Source organism: Lupinus angustifolius, chromosome LG05 (assembly GCF_001865875.1).
Source record: "Lupinus angustifolius cultivar Tanjil chromosome LG05, LupAngTanjil_v1.0, whole genome shotgun sequence".
NCBI lineage: Eukaryota > Viridiplantae > Streptophyta > Magnoliopsida > Fabales > Fabaceae > Lupinus > Lupinus angustifolius.
In genome coordinates this window covers 21,550,631-21,577,079 of record NC_032013.1, presented here as the reverse complement: position 1 = coordinate 21,577,079, position 26,449 = coordinate 21,550,631, and the positions used below count along the sequence as shown (strand labels likewise).

General features: G+C 34.2%; 3 protein-coding genes across 3 annotated transcripts; 2 read left to right on the top strand and 1 right to left on the bottom strand.

The window, feature by feature from the left end:
* LOC109348093 (BES1/BZR1 homolog protein 4-like) lies at window positions 305–4,522 on the top strand. Its single transcript, XM_019588313.1, has 3 exons — window positions 305–915; window positions 3,138–3,856; window positions 4,199–4,522. Exons 1-3 carry the CDS (start codon window positions 700–702, stop codon window positions 4,200–4,202), a joined length of 939 nt encoding a protein of 312 aa, XP_019443858.1. The 5' UTR covers window positions 305–699; the 3' UTR covers window positions 4,203–4,522.
* LOC109348091 lies at window positions 8,778–15,526 on the top strand. Its single transcript, XM_019588309.1, has 7 exons — window positions 8,778–9,602; window positions 10,417–10,662; window positions 11,061–11,150; window positions 12,157–12,306; window positions 13,088–13,212; window positions 14,130–14,259; window positions 15,006–15,526. The coding sequence occupies exons 1-7, from the start codon at window positions 9,051–9,053 to the stop codon at window positions 15,129–15,131; spliced, it is 1,419 nt and encodes a 472-aa protein (XP_019443854.1). The 5' UTR covers window positions 8,778–9,050; the 3' UTR covers window positions 15,132–15,526.
* LOC109348089 (probable LRR receptor-like serine/threonine-protein kinase At1g53440) lies at window positions 16,898–26,136 on the bottom strand. Its single transcript, XM_019588308.1, has 22 exons — window positions 25,991–26,136; window positions 25,554–25,622; window positions 22,689–22,760; window positions 22,536–22,607; window positions 22,341–22,412; window positions 22,184–22,255; window positions 21,996–22,067; window positions 21,815–21,883; window positions 21,663–21,734; window positions 21,303–21,371; window positions 21,079–21,144; window positions 20,845–20,904; window positions 20,717–20,755; window positions 20,430–20,476; window positions 19,863–20,239; window positions 19,401–19,596; window positions 19,174–19,311; window positions 18,640–18,752; window positions 18,302–18,512; window positions 17,972–18,209; window positions 17,738–17,888; window positions 16,898–17,487 (listed from the first exon to the last, which is right to left on the bottom strand). The coding sequence occupies exons 1-22, from the start codon at window positions 26,092–26,094 to the stop codon at window positions 17,122–17,124; spliced, it is 2,745 nt and encodes a 914-aa protein (XP_019443853.1). The 5' UTR covers window positions 26,095–26,136; the 3' UTR covers window positions 16,898–17,121.

Here is a 26,449-nt window from a genome sequence, read left to right as displayed (position 1 = left end):
AAGGGCCATATACTGTGAGGCAGTCCTAAAGATGATAAATTATTACTTGAGTATTAGAGCAAAATCCTTGTCATCAATATCAAATGAATGATTTAAAATTTAATTTATCTATTAGAAGAGTATTATATATATATATATATCGATCATATAAATATTTATACATATTCATTTATCTAATAATAATTAAATGTATGTATAAAACAAAAACAATATACACAATTTTTTTAATCTTATTTTCATATAGATGATTAAAAATTTGAAATGAAAATATTTATATAAATAATATGATTGATCTTGTGTATTTTGGCCAAAAGATGGAAGGGCGCTCCAAAAGTCACTCTTTCCCCTTTCTAAGAAAGCCATGATACTCCATTTTTGACCCGCAAATTTGGCTAATCAAGTTCTCCTCTTCAACCATATACTCCATCCAAAATCCACTCTTCCTTTCAAATTCTTCTCTTTTTTACCTTCTCTAACATCCCCATCACAACCATTCCCAATTTTCCGACAACTTCTCCGGTCACCGGCGACTCTAACCCACTAAACATTCCAACTTTACCGTTTCCCTCTTCTTCAATCTCTCATCGACCCAGATCTTAATTCATCGTTCTTCACCCAAATCTCCTTCAAAGTTCTCTTCTTTATTCAATTTCGTACACACCCTTTTGGTTTCAGAGCTTCAAATCTTCTCTATAAGCTATGACTTCAGGATCGAGGCTACCAACATGGAAGGAGAGAGAGAATAACAAGAGAAGAGAAAGGAGGAGAAGAGCCATAGCTGCAAATATCTTCTCTGGGTTGAGAATGTATGGGAACTTCAAGCTTCCTAAGCACTGTGATAACAATGAAGTTCTCAAAGCTCTTTGTAATGAAGCTGGTTGGACTGTTGAACCTGATGGCACCACCTACAGGAAGGTACATCTCATTACCACTCCAATTTTTAGCTTTTTTTTAAGTGCTTTAGTTAAGATTTAAGTGGTTTTCTCTAAGCTGCAAATTTTGCTTATAATCTTGCACAATAGTTTTTCCCTAGTTGGTATGGTTAAATGTGGAGAAAATGAACGAGTCTCTCTCCTCACCATTACTGGAGTCTCCATTACTGGAGTCTCCATTACTGGAGTCTCCATTACTGGAGAGGGCAGTACATATTAGATTGTAATATATGACAGAAATAATATTTCAATGATCCAGATTTTTATTTTTTTCTAAATTAAATATTTTAAAAAAAATAACTCTTCTCACATTCCCTCTGGAGAGTCCAGGAGAGGAATCTATTTCAAAATGAACAAGGATCTTCAAAGGATGATGGAGAGATAATTCCTTATTTTTCTTATCTAGGATAAAAATGGGTTATTATGTTATTTTTTCTTTATTTTTATAGTATTTACCTCTCTTTAATAGTAGAGAGGATACTAATATTATCTCACTTTCTAGACATAGATAGTGGCTAAGAAGAACCGTAGAATAACTATAGAAGATTTAGTAATTATTTGGCAAGATGAATTCATTATAGAAAATTATGACGTAGATCAATTCTAGCCAATCTAACCTAATTTGTACATCCTAAATTTCATTACCAAATAATCTAATGTTATCCTTTAGGTTTTTTCTTTAATCGGGTTGATAGGAAGTTTTAATTAGAAGAACTTTAGTCATCTAAATTTATACTACATTCTATAATTATATAACACTACTTCAATTTTTTTCTTTTACACATCATTTTAATTCTCACATACTAGCTACTAGCAAAATATAAAGTACATCTTTATTTAAATTTTATGCAAATTCTATTTCATATGTTCCTTCTAAATAAGCACTTATTAATATGCCAAAAAAGTGCTTTTTTCTATAAGAAAAAAAATCCTTTGCCGGTGCTATATAACACGCAGTGGTCCTAGTGGGGAAGCCCCAAAGATTCTCTGTTTCTTTTCTTGACTTCACCTGAGAAACCAGAACTTTTATTTATCAGAGATCTTAATGGGACAAAAATGCCCTTAGTCATTGCTTTTTATTGTCTACCAAAAGTACTACACGAGCCGGGTAATTCGGAAAAGTGGAGGGGGTAATTTTGTCAGCTCAGGTGTTTCATGGTTTGTGTGTTATTTTGCTTTGCAGTGTAGCAAAACTTTTTCAGACTATGTGGCCATCTAGGATTCCATTTTGTACTGCCTTTTTGTAATTAATAATTGCATCCAGCCATATATGTCTACCACTAATTTCATAATTACTTACATGCTTTTACCAAAAAAAAACTTATGGGTTTAATATCTATACATTGTCGGTGGAATTTTTTTTACATAATCGGCACATTATAGCTGAACCTGAAGCAAAATATTTTAACTTTGCTGTTCATTTAATTTGTGTTAGCATAATAATTTATTATAATAGAGTATGCAATGAGGATGAACTTTGAGATCAAAGGGTGTTTTATACCATTTTTTAAAACCTTTATTAAAACTTAAATCATAATTCTCCTTCAACACTCCATTCTATTTTTCTTAGAAATGAAATTTTGCCACAATTTACCATGTTGACTAGGAACAGAGATCACATGTTCCAAATTGTGTCTCATTTTTTATTCCGAATCAATCAGAATGTTGCTTTTTGGTTTTAATTTTATTTATTTATTCATGTGGCAATATGTGATTAAATTGGGAAAGGGAATGTGACATTGTTAGAGATAGGTGATCCTTGTCCATTGACTAGTACTTTTGTCAAAATATTCCACTTAACTATGGTTAGCTAAATGAAATTACATAACTGATAACTCATCTATTTCTTTACAAACATGTTACCTTTGCTTGCTTATATGTGATTGGTTCAATTGTTTTATTTAAGATTGTTTTGCTCATGCAAATCCATCACTAGGCAACATTCTGGGATTTGGATTCAGTAACTCTGGAACAATCCAAAGCGCAATTTACCAATCTTAAACTCAATTGACCAAATCTGAACTTAGTTACTTAGCAATTGTTTTATGATCGGTCAATTGTCCACTTGATCGGTCTGTAGTCAATTCAATTCAATTCAAGATTAGTCGATTGTGTTTCGAGTCGATCATCTGAAACCAACATCGAAGATGACTGAATTCATATCTTACATTTTGATCAGTTAATGAAAATATTTTGCACAAATAGGGATGCAAGCCTATAGAGAGGATGGATATAGTTGGTGGATCTTCAGCAGCAGCAAGTCCTTGCTCATCTTACCATCCAAGTCCTGGCTCTTCATCCTTTCCAAGCCCATCTTCATCCCCTTATGTTACAAATCCGAATAATGATGGCAATTCCCTCATTCCATGGCTCAAAAACCTCTCAACTGCATCATCTTCGGCATCGTCCCCAAAACTTTCCCATCTCTACCTTGGTTCCATCAGTGCTCCTGTTACACCTCCACTGAGCTCTCCAACTGCTCGAACGCCGCAAATTAATAATCCTGATTGGGATGATCACTCTGCACGGCCGGGGTGGACTGGACAACATTATTCGTTCTTGCCATCTTCCACTCCTCAAAGTCCCGGACGTCAGGCTGTTGATCCTGAGTGGTTTGCTGGGATTAAACTTCCTTATGTTAGTCCTACTTCCCCGACATTCGCCCTCGTCTCTTCGAACCCATTCGCCTTCAAGGATGGTAGCGGCTCTCGCATGTGGACTCCTGGGCAGAGTGGGACATGCTCTCCAGCTGTCGCAGCTGGCTCTGATCACACTGCTGATATTCCAATGTCTGAAGCTTATTCAGACGAATTTGCATTTGGATGCAACACATCAGGTATTGTGAAGCCATGGGAAGGAGAAAGGATCCATGAAGAATTTGTAGCAGATGATCTTGAACTCACACTTGGTAGCTCAAAAACCAGGTACATAAGCATTTTTATATGATCAATTGTATGTTGAGTACACCCTCAATTTAGTCCTTGAAAATTTTGTGCCGCAGTCTCAGTCCTTGAAAGTTTTCGATCAGAAATGAAGTCCGGGAAAGATTTAAAATGCCCTTAAATTGAAAGTTGTCACGGATTAAGTCCTTAAAAGAGCCAATATGGTAGTATTTTAAATATTTCGAACATTTAGTCCACAGCACAAAAACTTTTAAGGACCTATCTGGTGATACTATAATCTATGAGTATTGATTGAGGGTCTATTCAACCGGATGTGTCTGTGTTTTGAACTGCTCCCTTTTTAACATGGTCTTTTTTTGGCAGGTAAAACTTCTCATAAATAGGAATATCAGAAATTGTATGTGATCATGTGAACATTGATTTTTGCTCATTTTCTGGTTATGTTCTTTAGAAATGTTAGAAGGTGATTGAGGTGAGTGCAAGCAGTTGCTTTCTATTGGTTATGTAATTTTTCCCTTTTGGTTTTGTTAGTTCTGCCATAATATACATGTTTAGTTAGTGTGGGGTGTATTTGGAACCTGTTGATTTGATCATATTTGTATGTCTTGTTAAACCTCTTACTATTGGTAACATCAATATAAGTTGTATGGATTGGCTTGCCACTGAAGGAATCCAATGATTGCAATCTAACTCAATAGCTAAAAGCCCTTTTGAATGGGAACAAAGATCTGATGTCCAAGATCATGTCCCATATGTTGTCCTGTGCCAATGAAAATATATTTTGTCGATTAAAAGGTTTAAACATTCATTATTGTTGTTGCTTTTACTTCATTACCATTGGTTTTGAATATCGGATCTCTGTTCTTTGAATGATTAATTTTTATTGAATGGAATGAAATTGGATGCTTGTTAACAAGTACATTATCAGATTCCTCAGGATATATGTCACATTTATTAGCATTAGTAATATGCAACAAGTATGATTAGTTCACTCCACATATGTATCTAAGTATTTTAGTGGACCAACAAGGTGTTGATATATGTTTTATTCCTAAAAACGACACTGATTTGAAGGGGTAATTATGCACTTTGAAAGAGATTTATTACCAAAAAATGTGACAGAATACTTTAGTAGTACAAAAGAGTATTTTAATGGTAACTTCACATCTATATAGCAGGAATAATGAAACAATAAACCAGATGTTACGTTTTAACTTAAAACCTGAAGAATGTAAATTTATGAGTTCAATAAGTCATTGTTTTGGTTGTTGTTATTAAGAAATATGAGATATGGAACTTATTCTCAAACGTGTTCAATAAGTCATTTTATTAAGTAATGGTTTCTTAAAACATGGATAAGGAGAAAAATATATGTTAAGAAATAATGTATTTGATAAATTAATAGAAAGAACTTTTTCCAATAGCTTAATATTTATATATACTCTAAGAGTTGTATGTCCTGTCTATTATATATATGTTAACTGTCATTTTAAATAAAAGCAATAAATATGAATGATGTATTAATTGGGTAAAAGATTATACTATTCCTTATTTAAGTTTCCTTATCATTGTCTTGAAACAATGGTTCAAGAGAAAAACTTGGTTAAATACGTATCTAACTGATCTAAATCTACCTAGGGTAACCTCTAAATCAAAGGATAAGCAAAGCTAAGAATATCCTACAACTAGGGCCAAAGTTAAGTTAGGATCTCTTAAAGTCTCAAAAGACTCAATTGACTCTAGAAACTACATAGAGGAAATACATTTATGTCTTTAGGTTTTATTTCAGCTTAATTTAATTTATTTGCATTGTTATAAATAAATGAGAACTTATTCTTATTTAGGTTTAGGAATTTAATTTTATCTTAGAATTTCATTTTATTTAAGTATTTTCATTTCATTTCAATAAATCAGAGGAGAGTTGAGAATTTATTGTAACATGGTCCAATAATGGTCAAATGTCTTTGTGTAGACATAGCATGGTTAAGACAAGATTTGTCTAGGTTAGGACATGAGTATTTCAAATTGGCATGATTAAGGAAGGCAAAGAATGCACGGCTGGAGCTAAGCACCTCATCTAGGGCGCCCAAGCATGAGACATATGTATTAGGCGTGTTCCAGCCCTTAAAAATAGCACACCGTTTCACCATGGAAAGCTTGAAGATAAAGAGAAGATAATATTGATGATAAAGAGTCTGATTCAGCTAGCAAATTCAAGAGGAGATCAATTCAGTTAAAGGAATTCAAGTAAAGGTTGTTGTGAAAGCTTGAAGATAATATTAAAGATAATTATTTTATCTCAATTTAGTCAAGGAGATCAAGATAGTTATTTTTCAAACTCAACTCCTAAATTCAAGCTAAGTGACGTGTGGGAATCAAGCTGCCAACAACCAACCCTTATCAACAATTTCATTCAGATTCTGGACCAAATACATGGTTAAATCCTTTCAAGAAATTCGGCCAAGACTCATGCACTCAACCCCAAACCGAAATCTATTGACCACATGGCTGCATCAACACAATCAAGACCTCAAAGCTGATCTGAATAAGTTTTCAAAAAGGAACTCAACCTAAACAATCAAGACCAAGTCTACTCAACCAAACAACTCCAAAATCTCAACCGAATTACATTAGGGATTTAAATTTTCATATTTCATTTTTGTTAATTAGGAATTTATTTATTTTGTTTATTCAAAATTCATTAGGTTAGACTTAGTCTTTTTATTCAGCCAAGACAAATTACATATTTAAGAATTTTGATTATTCATTAATAAAGTTAAGTTTAATTTGATAAAAAATTGATTTGTGTTTTAGCAGATAATTGTTCTCCTAAACCTATCTTGGCAGTGACCAGCCTCTATTCTTGTCAAGCATCCTTGCTTGTGGCGGACTACCCTAGCTTATCAAAAATCTCTTACTTATGGCGCTTCCCCCTTCCGGCTATTCCATCTTTTTCAACAACAACCTACCAAATCTGCCCATAATACTCTCATACACTTCCAACCGAGAACACCAACCCTAAAACTCATACCTAATCGAGATCATCAAGCCTCAATCACATACCCAACCTTGACCTAACCCTATACACATTCCCTCACCCAAAATAGCCCAAACACTACCCCAATCACATAAAGTTGAGACCTTTAACATCAAATACATCAACCATAATCCCTACATCAATTCCGCAGCCAAGCTCTACAACAAACCTAATCTTACAAATCCAATCATACACAAACCATAGCTTATTTACCCTACTTAAACCGAACCGAAACAACCCTAACCCAAAACCCAAACCGAGACTACACCTAAAGAACCCTAATTTTCAAGCTAAAAACGGTCATAATCTAAAGGCAGCCCTAAGAGGTTGTCATCACTAACAAGTCAACCAATATAAATAGGAAAATACATTGTAGGTTTAGTTAATCCATTTTAATGTTAAAAAGGTAAATTAGATTGACATAATCTAGTTTTAGTAAAATCATACAAAATATTTATTTTTTGTACCTATGCAAATGACTCTAATTTATATACATAAATTAGACTGACCTGTAGAGGAGGTGAGCGTAATTTTTTAAACAAAAAACGACGATGAGTATAATTAAGTTAAATTCTAAGATACATCGCCGTAAGTTATTCTTAATTAATTATACATTAGTTAAGATAAATTTTTGATCATTTATAAATTTATATATGAAATTTAATTATGAAATTACTTTTCTTTTTGTATATTTAAGCAACATCTCCTTATCATTATTAATGCATTTAACAAAATGAGAAATGTATGTATATACTAAAGTATAAGCGAATGCATATACCAAAGTATAAGAGCTCTCATCATTTCTTGATATCAATTATCAAGGGACCGGGTACATTCGTTCACCTAATGTTATTCAATGACACAACAACACTTGTACATAAACTACAAATTTTAGTTTTGGTAATTGAATGTTTTTAGAATTAAGAAATGAAGGGAAAAAGAAAAATAAGGAACCACATTCCTTAAACTCCGAGTTTTGGTTGAGATGAATAAGAATCTGCTACAAAATCAAAGTAGCAGGTAAATTAATTACTTAATTAACGCTTAACCTACACCAATGGTTCAATTACACACTTTTATTTCGGGATTTATGGTGAATTAGTCAACATTCCATAAAAAAAAAACCATCTTTGTGCGTTAATCTCATAATACTGTAGAATGTTTTTCTTGCGTATTGGTCCTGTATATGTCATTTTTAAAAAGTAAAACACCCCTCTTATTCTTATTAATAAATTTTTATTCCCTTTTAGAGGTTGAAAAGTGAAAACACATTAATAATCATATAGATCTAAAGGACATATAGGAAATTAATACAAAATATTATAATGTAAATCAGCACCTTTATTACAATTTTTTAAAGACCTCATGCATTTACTATAAGATATTTTATAAAAGATTTTGATGGTTCATCTTATAAGACGTTATACATTTTTATACAATACTTTATTAAATTTTTTCTTAACTAGACCTTATTAAAAGCTATAACCATCTCTACTTTTTTGTTGTCATTGAAATTATCAATTAATAACTAATATTAAATAACGATAATAATATAATCTCATAATACATTTTAAAAGAATTTCAAATAAATATTTTTATTAGTATATATAATTTAATTAATTTTTTTGTAACAATGATTTGTGAGTATTTAATGAGAGAGAAAAAGTAAATAGTTTTCCATGCACCACTATACTATGTGAAAATAGATAAGTATTTGTTATCCAAAACCCTGTCTTTAATCATGTTTTACAATAATGATATTGTAATAAATAAAAAATGATATTTAATTTTTTAATTAACATAACATATTCTTATTGGCTCGAGACAATCAGCATATAGAATAGAAAAATCCCGAAAATCAAGAGATTCATTGCCTTATGTGGTCTCTTAAAAAGTTTTCACCATTGGTGTATTTTCATTGTCACTGAACTTTGTATCCATTTCCTCATCCACAACAATACAAACGTGTCAGCAAACCAAACCCCTATGCGTAATGCGCACTCATTCACTCACACAAACCCCATTCTATTTATCATTGTTCCATTTCATCACTCATAGATTTTCATATTTAATTCGTGCATAAAGTTCAATTCCTTTCTGGGTTTTGTTAAACACCTCAAATTCCTATGGAAAGTTTGTAACTTTTTGCAGAATTGTGTGAACTGTGAAACTTTTACTATGGAAAGGTCACTGTCGTTTGATGCATGGGAAGAGGTGCAACGACATGGTCAGGACCTAGCTGATCGTCTTGCACAGGGTTTCACCGGTTTGATCCAAACCCATATGAACAATCCTCAATTCATGTGGCCAAACCCATCAAAATCGAAACTTTTTGATCTTGAGTTCCCTTCACAGAATTTCGGGACCATGGATTTTGGGCTAGGGAGCTATGGTTATGGAGCAAATGGTGTTTCTGCGATTTTCGACATCGGAAACAGGATTGGGCAGGCCGGGGCAGATTTTGGTGCCAGCTTGAATGGGCTGGTGCATCAGTTTTTCCGGTGGTTGCCGATGCCAGTGGTGCCGTTTACACCGGAGGATGTGATTATGGGGTCACTCAGGGTGGAAGGGGATAAGGGTAGGCATAGAAATGGTGTTGGGGTTATTGTGAAAGAGGATTTGGGGTTGGGGTCACTAAGTGAGAGGTTGAAGAATCATGGGTTTGCTGAAATTAGTAGTGGTGGAATTGTGGATGATGATGTTGGTGGATTTAATTTGGGGAGGAGACAGGTAAAATAGTTTTTAGTTAGTGTTATTTGCACTTTGCATATACTGTAACATTGATGAGTAAATGTTGCATAGGCAGCGCTAATTTAGATCCTCTCCATGACTATTGGAGAGTCCACTACTGGATAAACATTACGACACGCGACACAAATAAATAAGAAAGTTACATTTCTCGTCATATTTCAGTAGTGGAGAGGAGTTGAATTCAGGCAAAAAGCGACTTTTACTCACAATCAATCAAGTACTAATTATTCATTAAAAATAGCAATTTAGAGAGTCCTTATTACAATTATTTTAAAGTTATCTCAGTTAATTCTGATTGACTGCATCTATTAGACAAATGCAAATGAAAAGTATAGAAAAAAATGTCACCCCGCTTTATATGTGCCCATGCGGCTAAAAACCTGTAAATTTCAATTATTACTGCTTGGTCTTACTGATTTGGGGCTAACTATTTATGTAAGACATCGATCATGCTAGAAATCATGTTTATCGGATAGTGGTGATCTTATTTTTAAGTTAGAATATCAACTTGAAAACCAATATATATTGTGGAGCAGAGACTTCCAGATTGAGGTATTAGTTTTGATTCTCTATCCTATCCATATAGGTGAATTGTGTATTCTGAAAACTTTAATGTGCTAGACTCTTACCACTAGCTTTTAAATTTCCTTTGTTAGGCATGAGAGATTTCTGGTATTGGACACTTGTTTCCTATATTGCGTGTTTTGTATGGCCAAACTTTGTTTTCTCTCACTTAGTTGCATCCTTCCTTTATTTTTCTATTTCCTTTATTGTCTTTCTTTGTCAAGTGCAGGGAATCATAAATGTTACGGCAACTTATGATAGTAGAACTCAAGAGGTGGAGCGTTCTTTTGTTGCAAGGGGTGATTTGTGGAGATTAGAGGCATCACATGGCAGTTCTACTTCTACATCAGGAAATGAAAATTCATCTCTTTTCCTAGTCCAACTTGGACCTCTTCTTTTCATCCGTGATTCAACTCTGCTTTTGCCTGTTCATCTGTCAAAGCAACACTTACTTTGGTATGGCTATGATAGAAAGGTAAAGATGATCAGCTGGCTTGCATTTTATTCTTGCAGGGATTGCATTTTATCGTAGAAAAGAATCTTTTGCGCAACTTTGAAGTATAGTTATCAAAATGTTTTATAACTTGTCCTTAAAGAAAGTCTTGTATATTGTATTATATGCATTTGATTGTTGAACATTATTTCTTCATCTGAGTTATGGATCAACTCTCGTGTGTAAGCTATTGTAAATTATGCTGTTTTGAAACTATACATGTGATTGAAATTGGGTGTTTTAGGTTAAGGAGGAAATAGATTCTATGGATTTGTTTTGCTGTCAAAATTACTCTCTAATTTTGGAGTTGCTTATTTATTCTCCCCTAACATCTTCAAACATTTCCTTCTTGTTCTTACATGGTATTTTTTGATTGTTAGAATGGAATGCATTCTCTTTGTCCAGCCGTTTGGTCAAAACACAGAAGGTGGCTGTTGACGTCCATGCTTTGCTTGAATCCCTTAGCTTGTGTAAGTTGATAACTTATGATGACTCTAGAAACACTTATTCTAATTTTTATTTGTACATCTATTTTGTTTGAAGTGCCATGACAACTTATATGATGTTAGTTTACCAACCTAAGTGCTTAGGTTGTTTTTATATGGTCAAATTAATTCTTTATCTTGTTATATATTTAGAGCTAGAAAGGCCGTCGTCTCCTACTCATAACTCATTTAGTGTAGCCCCTGAACTATTATACTTGTGTCTCCTTGTTATTGTAAATTTACTGTAGAATGATTGATTTTACAGATTATTATTTGTTGTATTAATCTTTTATTCAAGAAATAGCTGGAAAGGCTTGTCTGTATAGTTTGATCATTGAGGGACAGTTAATACTTTCTGAAGTTTGTATTTATATAGATAAAGAGCATTTGTACTTAGGAAGATATAAAAGTTTGTCTTTTAGGGTTAGTTTGGGAGTTGGATTTTGGAGGGGAAGGAAGGGAAAGGGAAGGCGCCCAACATATAACTGTCTTGGGAGGAGTTTGCCAAACCTTAAAGGCCTAATAATGAAGTCATTTTTAGAATCCCATGTTTTGGTAATCTCTGTTTAGAAAACATGTTCTTTTTATTATTTTTTACAAGTCAAAACTAATTCAAAAGAAATATTATACACAGTTGGTTTCAGACTAATTGTTTTTTCATTTGAACTAGTTCAACACCAAATTTAGACATTATAAAATGTTTGAAATTGAAATTAATATAAATTTATGTAGAAATGATTTTTTGTTTTAACCTAAGCATTTCTAGATTTGATTTCTAGTTTGCCAAACTGCACATTGGAGTCACTTTGGAGCTCATTATTACTGCATATTATACTGGATTTGATATTTCAAGGGAATATGGTTTTCCTTTTTATATAACAAGAGCGTTCTCTTTTGTATAAGCCAGTGAGAACTATGATTTGTCTACTAGTAGAATCATCCTGAAAATAAATTTCCGATGATCATCATCATTTTTCCTCTTTGCTTCCAGTCATTCGTGGATCTACAATGTCCTAATGGGCAACTAACCTATGTATCTGGTGAGGGTCTAACTACCAGTGCCTTCCTTCCTGTTTGTGGAGGTCTTCTTCAAGCTCAGGGTCAATATCCCGGGGAAATGAGATTCAGCTTTTCATGCAAGGTAATAATCCAAGATAAGGAACTCAAGTAAGACTATTAATATTTCGTCGGGAAAAAAAGTAAGACTAGTAATAAGGTTAGCCGAGCTTTATTTAGCTCAAGCTCAAGAGGATTGAAATTTGTTCAATAAGAAAAGAAGCTCATGTCAGTGGCTCAAGCTCAGGTTACTATGAGCCCACGAGCAGCTGTAGCTCCATGAGCCAGTTTATAGTACATGGCTACATGCTAGTGGCCCAACCAATTATTTTCATAGAAACTAAATCTATAGTCCTTATGCCTCTCAAGAATCATATGCCAGCAAGTATTGTAATTCTATTCTCATTCATCTGACCAAGCTTCATGTGCCACAATCATGTAGCATCGTATAATCTTTCAGAGAATGAAACAGCGCCAGTCCCGATAATTGCGCTTTCCATCAATAAAGAAGGATCCTTCATTGCAGCATTCCTTAGATCACCACCATCTCTGGAAAACTTGTACGGCTGTACCCCTATTTCTCTAGTCTAGGGCACTCACATGTGTATTGTATATATTTAATGAGCTGAATTTGTAAGAGCTTGAACTTTGGCCTGTCTGTTAAACAAGTCAAAGTTTCTTGCTCAAGCTCTGGTGAAAGATTCATGAGCAGTTTATTGAGCCATTAATTGCCAATCTTCCTTAAAAGCAAGAATGAAACAGTTTTTTATGTCCAGAATAAGTTAAGCAGCTGCAGATCTTTACTGATCTCAAACTAATTTCTTCATGGTTGGGAAGTAATATCTGATATACTTTTGTTTTCTTAGAACAAATGGGGAACAAGAGTTACACCTATGGTACAATGGCCCGACAAATCATTTTCCTTGGGTCTTGCTCAAGCCTTAGCCTGGAAGAGATCTGGTCTCATTGTGAGGCCAACCATTCAAATGAGGTAAGATGATTCGAATCCTCTTTTAAATCTGTTATTTAGTCGACTTTTCTTTTCTTTCCACTTTTCTTGTTTTGGGCAGGGGACTGGTTGTGGTCCTGGGTTTATTGTCAAATGGGTTGCTTAGCCGCTTAGGTGCCTCTATTATGCATAATGGAGACTTCAGATAATTGTGATGATTACTTACTTGATTGGACATCTTGTGTTTGATTTTCCAAACTAGAAAAGTACATTAAAAAACACAGGACTTTTTCTAACAGAAGGCTTTAATCTAAGAACATGAGTACAAAAATGGAGGATAATAATCCTCATTAAGAAGACCAAAGAACCTAACCAAAGCAAGTAAGCATGATGGAATTTATATGAGTAATAATTTTTAGAGAGAAAACATTAGTGGAGTATTGTCCGTCTAAATTTGGATAGAATTCTTTTCTGAAAACTTTGTTCCAATCTAGTATAGTACACTCTTGAAATCATAACTCACTCCCTAAAGAACATGAACCTGAAGTTTAGTGATGATTGCATTCTTAAGCCAACAAAGCTTTTGAAGTCGTCTTTTCTTGATTTTAAGCCTGGTTGTGGAAGCATTTGGGCTCTGTGATGTTGCTATGTATTGTGTATCGAATTTGACAAATCATGTACTAGGTTCATCATAAAGAGAGTCTCATAATAATGTAAAAGGTGAGAACTGCATATCTAAATGAACTGTGTATGTGTACCGCGTACCAAGTAACTATGCTTTCAAATATTCCAATACTCTAATTACTAATTTTCCGAACTCTAAATAATTCGCATGTATCTAATACAAGTCTATCTAATCTTTTGGTGTACTATATTATTCTGTCTTTAATTTTGTGTAAAAACTTGAACTTCCGATTGTGTTCATACACCTTATCTTTTAATGTTCTTTTTACTGTTAGTCTGTGTCCTACTTTTGGTGGAAGCAATCCAGGGTTGCGGACTGAACTCATTCATTCAGTTAAAGAGAAACTTAGTCTAATTTGTGGATGTGCCTTCATGTCACATCCTTCTGCATTTGCTTCAGTATCAGTAAGTTGATCTTGAACTAGCATGTTTATGTTTTTCTTTATAAATAGCATGTAATATGTTATTAATGTGTTAATACTAATTTTTTGTTCAGCACAAAATTGCTGCTATTAGTTAATTAAAAGCAAACTGAGTTATATGTGGGCAGAAATTCCCTTGATTGCTAGGGCCAAGTAGGAACCAAAAGCAAATTGACAATGCATAGATACTACGCACGTTTATTATAAGATTCCGTTTAAGGGGTGACTTAAGTTACGGGCTGCCCTAACCTGTCTAAGGGCAGGTTGAGGCAGGCGTTGACTCTCCGGCCTCCCAGCTCTACTACACATTGTTCGATTTTAATAAGAAAAGGTAACAGGTGGAGTTTATTATGCTCCTGGAGTCCCGGTGTAACCTGTCACTTCAGATATATTTCCTTGAGCAGATTAGAATTTAGATATGAAATACTATTGAGTTTATTTTGGTGTTTTAGGCAAGCTGAAGATATCATAATCTCAAATGCAAATCAGCCAAGCTAGAAAATGACAACTGCCATAAGCATATATATTCAATATCTCTGGTTTTTATCATTACTATATAACAACATGTATACTTTCTAGTTGCAATATTTGTGAGTATGAAAGATATCAATCATTTGCAGATTTTTACTAGTACTAACTATTTACAATTATTTCCCAAGTTTTCATTGTAATAAGAGTTAATCTAAGTAGTTTCTGGCTCATATTTTCCCTCCAATGTTGCATGTTCAGATTGGCAGATCAAAGTGGAATGGAAATGTGGGAAACTCAGGTCTTGTTCTGAGAGTTGATGCTCCCCTCTCCAATATTGGGTGCCCCTCCTTTTCCATTCAGATAAATAGTGGCATTGAGTTCTGATAGATACCCTTCAAGTGTTTGTCACCATTTTTTGCATGAGAATTGTATATAGGTCTGGTTCCTTGAGATTGAAGAATAAAAAGCTCCTAATAACTAAAATATGTACAGTCCTTATTATGAATAGAAAATCTTGACTTTGGCAGTGTATTATTTTGTCAATTTCTATGGTTTGGCCTATATCATTCAAGGATCTTGCTGTATTTGTGATTGAATATCCAAATATTAAGAATGTCCTTGTGAATTTTCAATTTCCAATTTTTGGTTTAACTTTTAGAAGTAGGATTCAACTTGAGATTTGGGGTTTCTAATTTTTATTTTTCCTTGATTTGTATTTGTTTTAGTATTAGTGTTAGTATTCTAGGTTATTAATTAAAGATGTTCCTGTTGTAAGAGAATTTCAGTTCAACTTCTCAAGCAATTTGAGCCTTGAAAGGGGAGAGTAGTTCTTGGATTTTGGTAAATAATCAACAAAAAATAAGCTTCATGCTAAAACAATGCTGAAGCATATATTATATCCCCAACAAAACATATCACTAATATTGGACAAATTTTACATTGATCATTTACTATCAAATTTAACATTCACCATTTATCCTGACCGACTATATATTGCATGAAGCACTCACTAGCAGATTTCATATTTTTAATAAACCTTGACAATTTTTTAGGTACTACTAAGAGTATCCTTTCACCTTTTGGTAAGAAACTAATCTCTTTCAGGGGTGTAAATGCTCCTCCCAACAAGTGTCGTTCACATGAATTGAACATTTGACATTTTGATCGTTCTGGAGATTTAGTTGGGCCTTACCCTAGTAGGCTAATACCTACAAATGATTAATGTAAAAACATTGAGCTTTATATCTCACTATTCCTTGTTGCATATTTTGTATAGGGTTTTTTACTGTGAGGAGCAGAGAGTGAATTTGTGTAAGGGTGTAGTTATCATGGTGTTATCAGCAAGTTACTTTCCTTGTTCTCCATTGCATTTGACTATTCATTTGTCTACTATTTTGTTTTAGGGCAGAACTTTTATTTATTTATTTGGAATCAATACGTCATTCATCACTCATTTATGTACCCATATTTAAGAGTATGGTGAATGACATAATAACAATGTAAAAAACACTATCAATGAATACATTTTTTTTGCTCATTCTTAATATCACTTCATTTGACTTGCTTAGTATCCCAGGGTTAGAACCAAACTCTTTTGGTTCCTAATAATTAACCACCTTTTGAAATAGTTGACCAAAGTAATCTCTTCCAGGGCATGAAAATCTCCTAAGTGGATTTTGCTTAGATCAAGATAGCCTATTTCATGTACATAGTAAAGATTGAACTTCTGAAATCATGAAAACTCAGTTATCTACTAACTATGTTGAGCCTTGTTGTTATGATTTGCCACTTTTTATCATATGATTTCTTAACTATGACTGTGAAGGAGTAAATTTCCAATCATCATTTGATTTAACAAAACAGTATCTGTCATGAAATCCTTCACAATCTTTGTTTCTTTCTATATCCCTATGATTTTTGAATTAACCCCTTTTCATGTGAATTTTATAGTTCCTATCTTCAATCCTTTATATATGGATAAAAATATTCATCTAAGTCTTATCAACAATTCTATCCCCACCCAGAAACATATAATTATTCTTTTGTGCAAATATAAATTAACCTTGTCAACACCATGGATGACATAATGACTAAGAAATCAACATAACTGGAGCTTTAAAACTGAAATTGATTACTCTGAAGTCTGAACACAGTACACACTACCATATTGGCAAGATTCAGACATGAAATACCTTTAATTAACCTACAATGTAATAACAAGCAATGCTAAATCTTATTTACACTCTGAAAATTGGTACTTGAAGACTCTCATTTTACATGTATATCAATAGAATGTATAGAAAATTGGACTTTGATGAGTTAACCTCCTAAATAACATATCATGTGAAGTTTATTTGATGAAGAATAATCATCTCTACTGGGCATGTAAAGATGTGGAGGAGTCAACCCATGGTGCATTCATCGATTGGCTTCTTCGCTCCATACTATCGTACGAGAGTGTAGAAGAAGCGTGATCTTGGTTGTCTTGTTTTAGCGTCTGTAAGGATTTGAATCTTCCATCTTGTGAAACCTCAACCCTTTTGATTTTTGGTACTTGAATTGGAGTGTCTCCTTCAAGCATGCTCACTACAGATGACATGAGAGGTCTAAGAGTTGGAGATGGATTTGTACATATGAGTGCCATTTGAATCATTCTCATTGCCTCTTCTTCCGAGTACTCTGTACCAAGATCTGGATCCACCAACTCCAGAAGGTTTCCTTGCTCTTCGAGAAAATAGGCCTTCAATTGCATACAAAAATATTACAAGAAACAAGATGAGAAAGCATAATCCAAAATGATATTTGTACCACACACAACAACAACCTTCTCTAAAAATTAAAGTTCTGATACTCTGCCTTGTAAAAGCCAAAAAATTGTCGCAAAGTTATCATGTAGGGTTGTACACATAACACATTGCTAATATTATCCACGCAAAATCCCCGACTTTCGGTATCACAAACTCAGAAAACCACACAAAAGAGTAACTTACCCAATCCAGAAGATAAACAAACTCCTCCTTTGACCTGTAATTTGTGTTGCTCCTTCCACTAACAATCTCTAATGCTACAACTCCAAAGCTATAAACATCTGCTTTATCAGTCAAGTAACCCCTCATAGCATACTCAGGAGCCATGTAACCACTGATAAGAGAACATTGAGTCAATGATTTCTTAAACAAAATGAAACAGAACTCAAAATTAAAATGCTGTGGCATAATACTAACATTGTTCCAGCTATTCTTGTGCTAATATGAGTGTTCTCGTCTTCATCAAGCTTAGCTAAACCAAAGTCAGAGATCTTGGCATTGAGATTCCTATCAAGCAAGACATTGGTTGCCTTAATATCTCTGTGTACTATTTTCAACCTTGATTCCTCATGAAGATAAGCTAGTCCCCTTGCTATCCCCACACATATCTTCATTCTTGCGGACCACTCCAAGTGTAGCCAATGTTCTTCTTTACCTAGAAGATATAAAAGCTTATTCAATTAGATTTCAACTTATAATTAGGAGTATTTACACACACCACATAACCAGTATTCATGAAGCATTTACCAAAAAGTGCACGAGCAAGACTATTGTTTTCCAAGTATTCATACACTAGAAGCAACTCGTTTCCTTCAATGCAGCATCCATAAAGCTTCACAAGATTTGGATGCTGCAAAGCCGATATCATGCCTATTTCATTAACAAATTCACGGTTTCCTTGCCTTGATCTGGAGGAGAGCTGCTTAACAGCAACTACAGTACCATCTAAAAATATACCCTGTGAATAAGCAATGTCTTCATTATTATATTTTCATATATAAAAATGTTAAGGATAAAAGACATAAACCAATGTTCTAAAATATCATGCTGGTTAATTATGATGATTATAGTCTATCAAAAGTTACCTTGTATACTGGCCCAAAGCCTCCTTCCCCTATCTTATTTTCTGGGTCAAAATTATTAGTAGCAATTTTGATTTGTTTTAAACTGAAATACCCCGTTTTAAGATCATGAAGTTCTGCAAAATGTAGTTGTAGAACTATGCGGTGAGAAAAGATGTACATAAGAATGAAGAACTTTACAGTAAATTTAAATATCAAAATAATGTAATACTAACAGATATACAGAAGCCATGTCTACTACTATATAATTATAGATGATATTCGGGATTTGATGCTTATTGATTGAGAAATCAATGGTCATGATTATAACAACTTCATGATTTGTTATATATGTGCAAACATACTATCATGATGGCAGCCATTGATTTCCTGATCAATGATCATAAATGTGCACTTTCAATCAATGATTAGACTATCACGATTCTTATATTCGATGTATATACATCCTAATTGACTACTATTCAGTCTGAACCTCTTATTACAAAAGCCAAAACATCAGGGCAGCAACTGCTTGTTTACTTTGGATTTGAATCTTACCTTTGTCTATTTGATCTTTCGTGCAAATGTAACCCTTTTTCAAAAGGATAAAAAGTACCAATATGATAAACACGCATGTTGCACCCAGAATTGCAACAATTTCTCCAGTAGACAGGCCACCTGATCGGATTTCGAAGTCTACAAAACGAAATAGAAATGCATATAGAACATGAAATAACGTGGTAATTGATTCAAAGAGAGGAAAAAATATGAAAACTACTACTTACTTGGGGTCACACTGATAGCAGATATAAGAGGTCCATAAACACCTCTTTCAGGAATGGCATTAGTGCCTTTTCCTGCCCAGGATAAGCGAATTTCCAAGGTGCTATTGATTACATCAACATTAAACTCCTCAGTGATCCCCAAACCAGCTCCACCAGCCTTTTCCGCAATGTTAAAATTTTCCAAATATTTAACACCCTGACAACATTCAATATTCAAAATATCTACCTTCAGTACTTTATTTTCTTGGAAAACACGAGTCAAAATTTGAAAATTAACAACACTGGATAGAATTATTTGAATGTCATGGTACCGCTTTCCAATGAAAACCTAATATTGGTAACATCTCATCAATGAAAACAAATCAGGTATAACAATTGTTACCAGCACCACAAACATTCGAAGAATTATAGCTATGTTTTGTCATTAAAAGAATGAAACAAATATTTTGTTTTGTTACTCACTTGAACCGAAACATCAAATATGCGCCTTCCAAGGCTGCTAAATGTCTGGTTCTGGTCACTAGAAAACATTATCTCAGCAAAATGGAGCCTCACTTTATAATTGCCCTTTCGCATACAAAGGCCAAAGTAACTAAGAGACAGAGGGGCAATTCGGGCTGTTTGGTAGTATGCAGGGCCTTGAATAATCAAAGATTTCTTATTTGTTGTTACATAATCAGAAGCAGCATTTCCTACAAATACTCCTGTGCTGCTATAAGCCCACTGGCCAGTATTGCTAAGAAAAAAAGTTGAAGGGCCACGGTGATCAAGGTCAGCTTCATATACATTTCCCTCGAACTTAATTTCAGGACCTCCACAGTTTATGAACAGTGACTTATCTGCGGAGACATAGTGAAACCCATTCATTTTTTAAGAAAAAATAATACGCTTAACATAGAAGCAGAAAAGAACTAAGAAAAACTTGTCTCTTCATCACATGTTGCTTCAGAAAGAAGCTATCATATTTTAATTTACAAAATCATTATAGTGTATGAAAAAATGATTGATTTAATAAATGTGAGTACTCACCAGTGGGTTTTCCAGAACAAGGTAGGCCCATCTTCAAACAGGAAAGTCTGCAACATGTGAAGTTAGTTTCAATACATTATAGAAAGCTGATACAGAATTAAATTTATACCATAGGTAGGAACCATGGTTTTATATTGTGCACACGAATGCAGACGAATATCTCAGTTGCAGTGGCTGCTGCAATTATATTTAGATCATGATTGTGGACTGCAGTAACCACAAAACAGTCGTGACCACTGACCGCAATGCAATAGCTACCTTAATTTAAGACCCCAGTAGGAACTTACGAAGTTTTTGCTGAGGGAGAGTGGCTGGAAACCAAGTTCCTGTTCAACAACAATACCTTCCTTAGTATTAACTTGCTGCCATTATTAACATTGTGCATAAAATTTATAGAGAAAAAGAAGAAGCTTACACGGCCACTTGCTGGCAACTAGTTACAGAAGACTCGGTAAAATTGTTGTAAGATAAATCACTGAAAGAGAACATAAAATTAGATTAAATTTTAATTTCTTTATTATTCAACTAGAGCTCAAGCTTAATCACAAGTATGTGATGTACTTGTGTTACAGTTAAATTACTACACGTGACACTAAAATATGCATCAGGGAACAAATGGAGAAAAAAAGAATCAAAGAAATATTCTAACATATTATGTTTGGACTCCTGTAACCATTCAGGAACTGTTCCAGTCAGAGAATTGTTAGTCAGAAACCTGCATCCAACATTAATATATGCCTCATTTGCCTGTAAAATCAATAAAAATAAAAATAAAAATAAAAAGCAAGCAACATTCTTGAGATCAAATTACTAGTGGGAATATCCACATCTTTCGGTTAATGTTCTGGCCGGCTAATGAAAATGTTCACTTACAAGTAATTTATTCTTAAGCCCTGAAGTGAATCTGGAATTTTACCCGACAACCTGTTGGAGCTCAGGTCTCTGAAAGAAAAAGATGATTAATTCTATGATGAAGTTATGTCATATACCAAATAAATCAAATCCTAACAATAGTGTAATAAGAGGGAATTTCAAGTTTGGAGGAAAAAGAAAAGCTTGCAAGCCACACACCTCTTTTCTTTCTTACATATAAAACCTTAAAATTACATTGATAATGAGAAAATGTTGCATTTAATGGTAAACAGATAGAGTTCAGCACAATATTATTTTTAGAGAAAACTAGACTTCAAGGTGAAGCATATATAGTCAGTAATAATCCTTGAGGAAACTTACAAAACTTTTAGCTGTGACAGTTCGCCAATGTAGTCAGGAATAGGACCAGTGATTAAGCAATTTCTCAATTCCCTAAGTCAGAGAAATAAATATTGTTATTAAAAACCATTATATAGTTATTCACATAAATAGCAGGAAAGGTTGAAACTCACAGTCTAGTCAAAAATTTCAATTCCTTCAAATCAGGAAATGTTGTTGGTGCCTTCAAATCAGTTATTCTCCTGATATACAAATGTTTTGTCAACGGAAAGAGAATTATCTTCTTTTGAATATTGTATCCCACAACCTTTGTAAATTGCAGTAATTCAGGAATATGGTAAAAAGGGTCCTCACAATTCTTGTAAATTTGTCAAGCCAGATATAGTGGCAGGAATTGGGCCTTCCATGGATGTGCCTTGCAAATCCCTACAAAAAACAAAACAATTTCTTCAGATAATAAAAAGCAAGTTAAGCATTACAGAAAATAGTTTTCTTTTTCAACAAGGAACAAGGGTCATGGATGAACCAAAATTTAGACTCACAATCTCATAAGATGGGTCCAATTCCCAATAAAACTAGGTATCTTCCCGGATAAACTGCTCCCATCTATCCTACTGCAGAAAATATAGAGCAATTTCAGAATTTAACAGTGACATAATAAACTAAGGATAACATTAGTTTTAAAATCAGATCACTAACAATTCAGTGAGATTCGTTAGTTTGCCTAATTCTTCTGGCATTGTCCCTGTAAAATTATTTCCAGAAAGAAGTCTGCAGATTCATTTAAAATTAAAAGAAAAATGGTTAGTATATGAAATCTTAGAAATTGAGATATGCATTGAAATTGATAATGAAAATCAAATGAAAAAGACTAAGAAGAAGCAACAGTCTCACAACAGAAGCAGTTCAGTCAAATTTCCGAGGCTGGGAGGAAGAGGTCCACCAAGTTGATTATCCTCTAAAATCCTGTTATAACATGGATTACAAATATGTTACTTCAGTTTCAATATCAAACAATGTGAAATCATATTTTTCTCTAACACTTACAGGAACTGAAGACTAGTAATATCACCAATTTCTGAGGGAATTGGACCACTAAGTCGATTTCCCAAAAGTTCCCTGAAGCATGTTAACAGTTGTAATCGATGATTTAGAATTATATAAAGAAATGGAAAGAAATCATATAAGGGGAGTTTGGATTGATGAGGTGTGGTATGAGGAGGATTCAACTATGAGGTCCGGGATAACATAATACTTCAAAAAATTATTCTTTTCCGTGCCTATGGAAAGACGAGTAGAGTTTCAGACTTTGAATGAAAATCAACTTCATGCCTTAGATGTCGATATTATGGAAGAGGAGATCAGAATGGCGGTTTAGAGTTGTGCCGCTGACAAGAGCCCAGGGCCAGATGGTTTTAATTTCAAATTCTTCCAGGATTTTTGGGATGTGGTTAAAAAGGATGTCATCCTTTTTATTCAAGAATTCCAACTTAACGGAAAGCTCCCCAAATGTTTGAACTCTTCTTTCATTCCTTTGATTCCGAAGACGAAGAGCCCAAACAAAATCTAGGACTACAGACCGATTTCCTTAGTGGGTTCCTTGTATAAAATTCTTGCTAAGAACTTGGCTGGTAGACTTAAAGGAGTCATGAGTTCATTAATTTCCCCTTCTCAATCGGCCTTCATTCCTGGTAGAAATATCTTGGATACCATTGTGGTAATTAATGAGGTTATCCATTCTGCGACTAAGGATAAGGATGGGTGTTTCTTGTTCAAAGTTGATTTCGAGAAAACTTACGATTCTTTGATTGGAACTTCCTTGACTATATGCTTATGCGGTTTGGATTCTCGAGAAAATGGAGGAAGTGGATTTATACTTGTCTTTCCTCAACCTCTATGTCTGTCTTGGTTAATGGAAGTCCAACAGCTCACTTCTCAGTCTCTAGAGGTATTAGGCAGGGGGCTCCAATGGCTCCTTTCCTTTTTCTTATGGCAGGGGAAGGCTTTGCTGGATTGGTCAGGAAGGCTAGATCCCTTGGTGCTTTTGAGGGGTACAAAATAGGAGGCAATGGTATAGAAGTTTGTGATCTTCAGTTTGCCGATGATACTGTTATTGTTTGTAAGCCTTCAAAAAAAAATATTTGGTGCATGAAGACTATCCTTAGATGTTTTGAGTTAGCTTCCGGCTTGAAGGTTAACTCCAACAAGAGCTCTCTTTTTAGTATAAAGGTGTTGGATTCGGTTCTTTTAGCAGCAGCGAATTTCTTGTGTTGTAAGATTGGCTCTTTCCCTTTTCTTTACTTGGGCATTCCTATTGGGGCAAATCCGAGGAGATTTTCCACTTGGCAGTGCATGATTGATGTGGTGTCTAAGAGGCTTGCTTCTTGGAAATGTAAACATATTTCTTTTGGTGGGAGAGTAATTCTTCTAAATTCAGTCTTATCAAACATTCCTACCTATATGTTTTCTCTATACAAAGCTTCAAAGAAGGTTTTAGCTAAAATTGTTAGTTTGCAGACGAAGTTTTCTTTGGGATAATAAGAGAGGTGGTAAAGGTGTTGCTTGGATAGCTTGGGATGTTGTTTGCAAGCCCAAGGAGCTAGGAGGTCTCGGTGTTAGAAACCTTGGTCTGTTTATTCAAGCTCTGTTGGGGAAATGGAGATGGCATAAATTGCATGACGACGAGGCTTTTTGGGTGAAGGTAATTACTTCAAAGTATGGTCCTGATTGGTCTTCAAATAGTAAAATCAATGCTTCGAGATGGTGGAAGGATTTAGGTAAAGTCGGCTCTCCTATAGGCGATACAAGTGGTTGGTTCGTCGATAATATTTGGAGGGAAATTGGTAATGGTCTTCAAACTTTTTTTGGCAATATGTTTGGGTGGGTAATCAGAGCCTTAAAGAGGTTTTTCCTAGATTATTTAATCTAGCAAGGAACAAGCTTGCTCAGGTAGGAGATTATGGCTATTGGAAGACCATTGTTTGGTAGAGAGGATACCATTGCTAGCAGCTTGTATGTCTTGATTCAGAACTATTCATGCAAAAGGGAGATGTTGGATAGATGGAGGTGGGGGCTAGATGCCTCAGGGGTCTATGCGGTTAAATCTACTTACTTGGCTCAGGTGAATCAACAACAATCTCCTTTAGGTAAAGTTTTAAATAGATGTTAGATTAATCGTGTGCCTTCAAATATCTGTTGTTTTGTCTAGAAACTCCTTAGAAGAAGGCTTCCGACAAAGGATGAGTTGTTTAAGAGGAATATTATAGTGAGGGCAAATGATTTGATATGCACTTTATGCAAAAATCACGTCGAATCATTTTATCACTTATTCATATCTTGCGAGTTTGTTTCAAGTGTGTGGAAAGGTTTTTACTCTTGGTTGCAAACTCCAACTACTTTCCCTCAACAATTATTGAGTTCTTCAATCTTCATGGTTCTCTTGAAAGAGGTAGAGGCGCACAAGTTTGGAGAAGGTTGTGGTTTGCGGTTGTTTGGTCAGTTTGAGTTATGAGAAATGAAGCGATTTTCTTAGAGAAGGAGACTAGTTATATTCACCTTTTTCATTTAATCCAAACTAGATCTTGAATTTGGTTCAACTCTTTTGTAAATAAAAATTCTTTAACTTTTGCAGATTGGTGTATGGATCAAAAACTCTGTATTTCTTTAGCTACTAAAAAGATCACCAATTGATCTTTCTTTGTATTGGGTGGGCACCCCTTATGCTCAGTTTAATACATTATTTCTTTATCAAAAAAAGATATAAAGAAATGGAAAATCTTGAAAGCCACTTAGGCAAAATTGAAAATTTTGTTTAGCCCTCAAAGGTTCTAGCTTCTAAGTTAATAAATGAAGAATATGCCTAAGACATTGAGCAAGAAAATAACACAGATACAAAGGTATTGAAGACTTTACAGAGTGACAAGGGGGAGGCGTCCAAGACTCTTCGGAATTGAGCCACTGAAATAATTGCGCGAGAGATCACTGATCAATATAAAATCTTGAATTAGTTTTTTGAATACTTATTTCCTTTTGGGCAGATTCTGTTGCATTCGATGAAGTTAATAATGTTTCACTTCAAAATAGAAGAACTAGGTTGCATACAAATGTTGAATAATACTACAATCACTACTGTTCACTAATCATATTAGTACAATTGCATGATTGATTACAAAAATTGCTTACATTCATAGTTATAATCCTTTTTTTCTCAACCAAGGTTACAAAACTAACCTTCAAGCAAGGGATTCCTAGGTAAAGTTCTCCAAAATATATAATAATGAACTACAATCAATGACAACATTTGTGAACATGCAACAAGAAAAGAAGAAAAATAATTTATAATTACTTACAGTTCTGTCAGATGAGTGAGTCTTCCAAATTCATTGGGTATATCTCCAGCTATATTGAGACCCCTGAGCACACTATCATAGCCAAATTGTTGTATTAGTAACATCAACAACTAAAAAACTTTGAAGTGATTGTGCCCCCTTACTTTCCTCTATAAGGTAATAAGGTTTTAAATTGTAGTCCACAACTGCAATTAATTTTTGTATTATCAAGAGTATTTCTTATCTTTTGCCTAAGGAACTAATATCTTTCAGGTGCACGATAACCTCTCCTAATAAATGTCGCTCCCAAGAATCGAACCCTTAACCTTTTGATCATTTTGAAGATCTACCGGAACTTTATACCACTAGACCAATATCTTGCTGGTCACACAATCACAATTGCGGACCACAATATTACAGTTTTGAGAGTCTCTATATTTTTCGGAGTCTCTACCGCAACTGCAATCATAGCCGCAATTT

Excerpts from the sequence above, each read along its gene's own strand:
- LOC109348089 (XM_019588308.1), bottom strand. The coding sequence starts at position 26,094 with ATGTTACTAATACAACAATTTGGCTATGATAGTGTGCTCAGGGGTCTC. Across the intron at positions 21,884-21,995 it reads TTGACAAATTTACAAGAATT|GAGAATAACTGATTTGAAGG; the intron begins GTGAGGACCCTT and ends TTTGTATATCAG. Across the intron at positions 21,735-21,814 it reads TTGAAATTTTTGACTAGACT|GGAATTGAGAAATTGCTTAA; the intron begins GTGAGTTTCAAC and ends TCTCTGACTTAG.
- LOC109348091 (XM_019588309.1), top strand. The coding sequence starts at position 9,051 with ATGGAAAGGTCACTGTCGTTTGATGCATGGGAAGAGGTGCAACGACAT. Across the intron at positions 13,213-14,129 it reads AGGCCAACCATTCAAATGAG|TCTGTGTCCTACTTTTGGTG; the intron begins GTAAGATGATTC and ends TTTTACTGTTAG. Across the intron at positions 14,260-15,005 it reads CTGCATTTGCTTCAGTATCA|ATTGGCAGATCAAAGTGGAA; the intron begins GTAAGTTGATCT and ends TTGCATGTTCAG.
- LOC109348093 (XM_019588313.1), top strand. The coding sequence starts at position 700 with ATGACTTCAGGATCGAGGCTACCAACATGGAAGGAGAGAGAGAATAAC. Across the intron at positions 916-3,137 it reads ATGGCACCACCTACAGGAAG|GGATGCAAGCCTATAGAGAG; the intron begins GTACATCTCATT and ends TTGCACAAATAG.